Genomic DNA, 7,875 nt, shown 5'->3' with positions numbered 1-7,875 from the left:
TGGAGAGAAAAAGAGAGAGAGAGAGAGAGAGAGAGAGAGAGAGAGAGAGAGAGAGAGAGCGAGAAAGTTCGCAGTTATTCATAGAATTCTTATAAAAACGATCTTTGTAAAATAATTTTGGTAAATTTCTTCTTCACAAAACCCTCTTTGTAGAATCGATAAAAATGAATGAACAGTATTTCATTCATTCGCAACACGCTTGGAACCCTCGTGTTATACGGGCGTATTCATTTGTATTAAAATAACCACATATGTTGTGACTGTAGCGAAGAACTGAAAAAAACACACACGTTTATTTTTTGCAACTTTCACGGCATATCAAACATTTACGTTTCAATCCCCATGATTGGTAATAAATTTAAATAGATTAGCATAATTGTAAAGGGATTATATGGGCGTGTGTAGTTAGAACTAGATGAACGACATAATCAGTTAAGCAAATAAACAAATGATACGTACCGAGCCAGTGAGAACGTTATCGATTTTGAAGAAACCAGCAGCGGTGAAATCTAATGAATTGAGGATTATTTGTTCTGTAAACTGGCGAATCTGCGGACATATATTTATATTTCTAATATATATATAATCAGGATATTAATATTAGAATATACAGGGTGTTCCGTTATTACTGCATTATCTCTTAAGGGCGGATTCCTAAGATAATTTGAATAAAAAAATCCTAATACAAAAATGGCAAGGCTATAATACTTTTCAAATTATAAACGATTAAAGTTAACCAATTATACTGGCTAAAGTACGCGCGCTCAAGTATGGTACAACAATAGTACAGGTGCATGCACATATCGTCCCTTTTCCAAATATTGATACGGAAGTTCTATACAACAATATATACAACAATATATGTAATAATACAACATACAACATATAATACATACAACAATATATGTAATAATAATCTGCCTTTTCTATCATTTAAATAAACATATCGCAAATAATAGCAATTTCGTCAAAATGTTATGAATAAAATATGACACATTACATTTATGAGAATCAGTAAGCTGTCACACATTTGACGTTTCTTTCAGGGATTTGCAACTAATTTCATATCTTATGCAAATTCTCACTTATATGCGTGCACCTGTACCATTGTGTGTTGTACCATACCTGAGCGCACGTACTTTAACCAATATAATTGGTCAACTTTAATCGTTTATAATTTGAAAAGTATCATAGTTTCGACATTTTTGCATTAGGATTTTTTCCTTCAAATTACCTCAGGAATCCGTCCTTAAGAGATAATGTGGTAGTGGCGGGACACCTTGTATATATATTCATATATTCATCTTCTGTCGGATTACATTTATATAATTTAATGTATTATCGTAATGTATTATAATGTATTATCGCATTTATGGATACAAACAAAGCAATTTTGCTTCTCCAATTTAATTCGATTAGCATGCAATTATCGTTGATAACGTTAACGGGTCTCACCTCTTCCCTCAGCTCGTCGTTGAGAACAGACCCATCAAAAGTCTGTATGATTTCGCCAGTTTTGTACGACTGAAATCATTTCAATCATACAACACATGAATACGACATGAAAAAGTCAATTATACGTAATACATTAAATTAAGCGATTTTGAACAAAAGTTGATCCAACTCAATTCTGGGTTGTCTCTAATTACGCTCTCCGTTCGAATTCGAGCAATAATCTTGATCGATACCTCGTAGGATGCGGTTGTGCAAATATTATTCATCACTATGATTTTAATAGAATAAGTGGTTCCCCAGACTACCATAGCGACGATCTTCTCGTTTTCCTCGGCCATACGCAAAGTGGTGCCGATTATCACGGAGTATAGAGAGTATAAAACTACCGTGATTATTGTAAAATGTACTGCCATTTCCAGCAAAATTTGCAAGCAGTAAGCCCCATTAATGTCGTGCGCTATTCTCGTGAGCTCCAGATGCAGCTGCCTGCGAGACAGAAAACCAATCGGATCAATAGTTATCGGAGCGACGCTAAAGCTTGATCTATAATGTGTTATTTGCTTCCTGTTATTTTTTTTTATCTCTTTCTGACTCAAGTCTTAAATCTTAAACTAAAAAGAGACAGAAAACAAGAAACAGGAAGCAAAGAACACATTGTAGATCAGGCTTTAGTCTCGGCGAGTACAGAGATCTTCGTCGAAGTATAACAAGACCAATTAATTGGAATAACAATTAGCGAAAAATACATTAATAATTATGCGACGAAGTTTATCGAATAGGTATGTGCGTGTGAAAATTACATTGTACGATACGAACGCGTAATAATTCTACAATGGAAACGGAAGGGGGGATGGTGTTATCGATCTTACCTAAGCGTCTGCAAGAGATGCACTATCGTGTCCTTGTTGTTCCTATAGTTCGATCTGACGATCGCGATAGGCGTATTGTCGGGCTTGTTATGGATTTTCAAGATACCCGCGTCGTTCGCGGAGAGCACCACGTCATTCACCAGAATGTTTATGTATTGGAACTTCAATTTGACGCACCTGCACAAATCTCGCGGAATAATCGGAAGTGTCACTCCGTGACATTTGTAGATAGAATAGAATATAGACAGAAAAAAGAGAGGGACGCGTTATTTCGGGATTTTCGGGACATATAGTAGTTGGATGTGCGTGTGTGCGTGTGTCATGGACGTAAGAATATCTGGACAGAGTACAAAGTGCGATTATAGACGAGGGGCTGTGAAGCCTAAGGGGCAAGAGGGGTACATCGTCGCGGCAATGGCATCGTCGTTGGTACAGGAACTTTTATATCTATTTTCACTCTGTCAAAATAGCGACCGTCGCCATCTTGGTATATCAACTCCATTATAATACATATATCATTCCACTCACTTTTTGGGCTTCACCCCCGCGACAATATGCCCCGTCCAGATATTCTTCACGTCAATGGTATGTGTATTTCTCTCTTCTCTGGTAGCGCACATTACTTGCCTGATAAGTGAACAGGAAGTGAGGTCTACCACGGAATTAATCATAATTGGAATACTAAAGCACAGAGCGATATAGAAATTTTGTCCATATTTAATGTCATGCCACATCCACATGGCATGCGTTATGCTCAATAACAGTATGCTTGCTACCCAAATTACCGTACAGCCAAGAACGTCGTAAAAAGTTTTCCGATAGTTCTTCTTTATGCCTAATGCCTCCAAAGTGTCGTCCGCATGACCCATTTTCTTAAGTAATATTTCGGTTTTCTTAGGGCATATTAAATTCAATTATTAGTTTATCAATTATTAGTCAATCCGTGTCGTGTTGATTATTAACGGTGATTATAGTGACAGAAAAATTGCAACACTTTCACCTCGATGAATTGAAAAGGAAGAACTACGACCTTTTTGCCACTGACCGCCTGTGTGTAATCGTCGCGGAGTTTGTTATTCTTTTGTCTATGATTTCAACACGAAATAACGTTACGCGTGGAGAGACATACCTGTGACTTGCGCCAGAATAAGAGTATGGAGCAAGTAGCGACTAAGATGTTGACGACCAAGACGCAGTAAAATAGGGTCAGATTGCCGCTGTACGCGAAAATGAGAATTCCATTGTAAAGTAACACAAAGTATCCGATCATCATCATGAGGGTGTAGATAACGCTCAGGAATAATCGCGGCCGGTGCTTGGGTATCTCGAACACTCCCATGCAGAATATGCAATTGAGCCATATAATAGGCATCACCGCGTCCTTCAGACATCTCACATGCCATACCATCTTGAGTCGAGTATCTCGAGTGAACCTGAGCACACCCATCGACGTAAGTCGCAGTGAACGTTGCCAATTATTAACACGTTATCGAAAATTGCTCCCTTGCCTTATTTATTACTTCATTTGTGATTAGATTCGTGTAGTAGATTCAGGAACTGAATTGTTCGCGCGTTAGACCATACAAAAATTCGGCAATACGTTTGATCTCTTTTTGCCAACAATAAGTCTAACTCATTTCTGTCAAAAAGCCATTTGTATCAAAAGTGGATCTCTGATTCTTACTTATCGTGTTTGGCATATAACGAAGACTAGTGCTGTCAATATAAACTGTTTCTATAACTGGACATCTAGATAATACTTGAATACTTGAATTATTTGAAAAATATTCAGATAGCTGAGTATCCGATTGACAACACCCGAGAGACTCAGTTATTCGGGCAGTAACCGAATACCCGTGTAATTTAAGAAATATTTGTGTAATTTGAGAAATATTTCAGTGGCGAAATAGTCGGCTAATACTCGAAGACTCGAGTACCCAGTCAGCACTGAGATATCCGAGATAGCCGGAGTCGACGACGAATCTAGCCTTGGTAATATTGGCGAGGCAAGAGGTTAATGTGCGAGAGAGGACTTACGTTTGCTTGTTGTCGAGCTTTAAGCGCGATTCACCACGGCGTCCTCGTCGAGCTCGCAAACCGCACGAAAGTCTCCGTGTGTCGAAGCAGACAAACGAGCGAGCAAACACAGCACCCTACCGCGCGCTGAGAAAGTCACCTCTTTGAAGGTAGCACACAAAAAATGCGATACTATACGTACCCGACGGCTGTAAGGACTAAATTTGCGCGACGCAACGCTCCCGCGTGTTATCGTTAATGAACTCTACGGGCTGGCGAACAACTAACAGCTGATAAACGATCTCGCGTGTCGCTGCCACGTCCCTATGTGCCACGCGCGAAGCCCCATGTAAGTCGTGCAATTTCACTTATTACACGTGTTATACGCCGCGCCGATGTATATCTCATACGGCTTTTTCAATTATACTCATTCGGAGAGAGAGAGAGAGAGAGAGAGATAGCGATATATCGCTCGCAGAACTCGTCTACTCATCTGGCCTTTCCCTCTCGTCACCGTACTACTACCGCCGTTAAATAATAGAGTCCAGGGTCATTTCTCTCTCCGTGTACTTCGTTAAAACGTCATACTCTGACCTGACAAATTGCGAGAACCTATTTACAGTAGGTAGACTGTACGCTTCTTGACTTCCTTGATCTCTCAGTTAACGAAATACAAAAGTGTGGATCTCGATGTGCCGATTAAAGAGATACTGTGGGACTATTAAAATATTGCGTATATTTGCTTCAACAATTGTATAAACATTACATTATAAATCTTATAAAATTAGAAAATCGTACTCAGCAATATAAAACTCTAGGATTTGGCCTTCGCGAGAACTCTGGCGGACTCGCATTGCGCAATATTTATCATATCTCGTGATTGTCATTATACGACTTCAGTCATTGAAACCTTTTTAAACACATTAGAACATATTACAGGCGCGCGCTACGCATCTTTATCAATGACCTTTTAAAGGTCATTGTAATGATAAAGATGCGTAGCGCGCGCCTGTAATATGATTGTTCTAGAACAAAGTTACGGTTAATACATGTATTTTCCGATTCGCGTACTTGTTTAATCAGCTAGTTTAATCAGTTTCCTCATATTTAATCCATTAGATGCAATTAGTTACGCTTTATATGTACATTAATGGAAATTAATGAAGCCAAATCATAGTGGAGATCACCAGCAACCGTGTTAAATGTTAGATCGCGGTCGAGTCTGTAAATTCCGCGCGAAAACAAGATTTAAAAATATATTTTAATAAACATAATTTCTGCATATAGGCATGTTTTTACATATTCTATATAAATTGATAAAACTTATATTTTACACGCGTTTTCTTTTGTGGGTTTGCGGGATTTTACACTTTCAATCTCATAATATAATGCATAACATAATATAATGTTATAACATTATCGTGAGCTTCTAGCGTGTATATACAAAATTTCTTTAATCTTGCTGTGCCGACTCTATCAGCGATGTAATAATAATCGACACAAACTATCGTTCCTTTTACTACAGAATTGTTAATACCAGTTTTTGAAACGATCAACCGCTCGTTTCCATTCATTTAACGCGTTTTTATAAGATTCGCGTCTTACCATGTTCGGGTTGAATACTACTTTCCTTTGACAAAGCTTCATTATTTCTTCCCTACTGCGCCATAGTCCTGCAAGTGAACGAGGTACTGAAGATTATCGTTCGCTAAACACTAACGTCCAATATTGGACAGATTACAAGTACTTATGATACGAAACGATATAAAGTTCTTAAAGGTTGCTTTCTATAAGATCGTACCGCTTTCCAAGCCAGCCATAAAAGCTGTCCCCAAGATAGACATCTCGACAGATTCCGATCGCTCCACGTCCAATCCCGTTAAATCGCTCAGCAATTGCATAATAAAATCATTCCCGGAGACTCCGCCATCGATCCTGAGAAGCCACACGTTCGTTCAGTCAAAATTCAATTTAATCGTGGAACGAGCAAAAAAGTTACACAAAAAGCTGGCAATTTCGCGAAATAAAGTCTCTCTTTTTTCTTTCCACCTCTCTCTCCCCCCGTTCTCTCCTTTTATCATATTATCATCATATAATTTTCACCTTATTTTTTTATATATGAAGGAAGTTTCGTCCCAGAGGCACTCGTACAGCATCATTATTCTGAAAACAAGACTCTCTAACAACGATCGAACGATATGCATCTTCTTTGTAGTGGGCTTTATCCCTATAAAACCCGCTGCAGCCTTGGAATTATTTATAGGCGCCTAAAACAATAATTGAACGTTATACTGTCGCACGATGCTCTGTTATTTTTTAATTCACTCGTGTATATTTATTTCCGACTCAATGTGTTCTCTTTTTTCGTGCGCTTCTCGATGACGGACGACAAAGGGATTAATAGACTTCTCAAACGAGCTCGGGAAGCGGAAGAATACCAGAGGCAATCTCCCCGCGAATATCTCTCGCGTATGATGAATGAAACACTATTGTGCTATTTTGATATAAGACTGCTATTTTGATCGAGACAGAAAATTCGCCGAGCTTCAAAATAGTCAAAGTTCAAACTCATAACGCACCTGAAGACCACTGAATGCCGGAATAAAATATATTCCGTCGGAGTCGTCGACCTCTTTTGCGATGTTAGCAGTCTCCTTGACATCGCTTACAAGTCCTGTAATAGTGATAGACGTAAAATCAGCGCACAACAACTGAAGTAGGAACTCTTGGCAGACAAACAAAAATGCGCGCTCTCTTGAAAATGTCAAATTATTAAGTTGATGTAAAATATTTGTCATTCTTCTATTAAAAGAATTCTAAAAAAGAAAGAAAATTAGAAAATTTTGATATTAAAAAGAAAGTTCTTGTGTTAAATGTCTGAGAAAAGTTGATGTTACATTTTATTCATTTTATTCGTAAAAATTATTGGTCCTTTAAGATTGAATAATTTTGTCTTCTATCTTATTTGATTAAAAATATGACAAACGTTTTACGCCAACTTAAAAAACAACTATCGCGAATTCTTCACGTTAATGCGAGAGACTGATGAATTACCTATCTCTCTAGCCCATTCGACTAATATACCGGTGTCATACGAGGCTCCTTCCACGAGATAAACCAGTTCATTCTTGATTCGCCATCCGACAACTGGATAAAGGCCTGCAAACGATTTCCGATTTTTACCTTCGTACGTGTGTCCTTTGGAAATACTTCTTATACTACATTCTATTCGTAAAAAATTGAAATGCGTCGCGCGGAAAGAGTACGGCGAACGCGCGTGATTAGGAGCTCGCGAAATCACCTTTAACAGACGCGTGCGGCTGCGATCCTGTGTTAACGTTCACGAAGGTGCCGGTTCCCATGGTGATTTTGAGGTCGCCAGGATAGAAGCATCCCGAACCGAACAAGGATCCCGATTGGTCGGCGACCTTATTTCATCGAATCATCATCATTAGAGACGAAAGAATCCTCGAAAGATGTTACCTGCCTCTCTCTCTCTCTCTCTCTCTCTCTCTCTCTCTCTCTCTCTCTCTCT

General features: G+C 38.6%; 2 protein-coding genes across 3 annotated transcripts in view; both read right to left on the bottom strand.

Moving 5' to 3' along the window:
* Window positions 1–17: 17 nt before the first annotated feature.
* Window positions 18–4,948, bottom strand: LOC116849167 (putative gustatory receptor 28b). Its single transcript, XM_032826065.1, has 8 exons — window positions 4,362–4,948; window positions 3,454–3,757; window positions 2,952–3,217; window positions 2,325–2,501; window positions 1,689–1,941; window positions 1,456–1,524; window positions 460–549; window positions 18–273 (listed from the first exon to the last, which is right to left on the bottom strand). The coding sequence occupies exons 2-8, from the start codon at window positions 3,730–3,732 to the stop codon at window positions 214–216; spliced, it is 1,194 nt and encodes a 397-aa protein (XP_032681956.1). The 5' UTR covers window positions 3,733–3,757; window positions 4,362–4,948; the 3' UTR covers window positions 18–213.
* A 108-nt stretch (window positions 4,949–5,056) lies between these two features.
* The window catches only part of LOC116849165 (putative glycerol kinase 5), an 11,738-nt gene continuing 8,919 nt past the window's right edge, over window positions 5,057–7,875 (bottom strand). For both annotated transcript variants that reach the window (XM_032826062.1, XM_032826063.1), the window contains exons 7-12: window positions 7,642–7,768; window positions 7,395–7,499; window positions 6,920–7,014; window positions 6,444–6,607; window positions 6,142–6,275; window positions 5,057–6,013 (exon numbers count right to left, since the gene is read on the bottom strand). In XM_032826062.1, the coding sequence (XP_032681953.1) occupies window positions 5,871–6,013; window positions 6,142–6,275; window positions 6,444–6,607; window positions 6,920–7,014; window positions 7,395–7,499; window positions 7,642–7,768 (768 nt within the window). In that variant the 3' untranslated portion in view covers window positions 5,057–5,870. The remainder of the gene's footprint in view (window positions 6,014–6,141; window positions 6,276–6,443; window positions 6,608–6,919; window positions 7,015–7,394; window positions 7,500–7,641; window positions 7,769–7,875) is intronic.

The sequence above is a fragment of the Odontomachus brunneus genome, unplaced genomic scaffold (assembly GCF_010583005.1).
Source record: "Odontomachus brunneus isolate Ranch 3 - 2012 unplaced genomic scaffold, Obru_v1 Obru_scaffold_108, whole genome shotgun sequence".
NCBI classification, from domain to species: Eukaryota; Metazoa; Arthropoda; class Insecta; order Hymenoptera; family Formicidae; genus Odontomachus; species Odontomachus brunneus.
This window is presented reverse-complemented; position numbering and strand designations above follow the sequence as displayed.

Bases quoted from the DNA above. Each gene is read 5' to 3' on its own strand.
- LOC116849167 (XM_032826065.1), bottom strand. From the start codon at position 3,732: ATGGTATGGCATGTGAGATGTCTGAAGGACGCGGTGATGCCTATTATA. The intron at 1,525-1,688 runs GTATCGATCAAG...AAATGATTTCAG, and splicing joins GCACAACCGCATCCTACGAG to TCGTACAAAACTGGCGAAAT. The intron at 550-1,455 runs GTGAGACCCGTT...ATATGTCCGCAG, and splicing joins ACGACGAGCTGAGGGAAGAG to ATTCGCCAGTTTACAGAACA.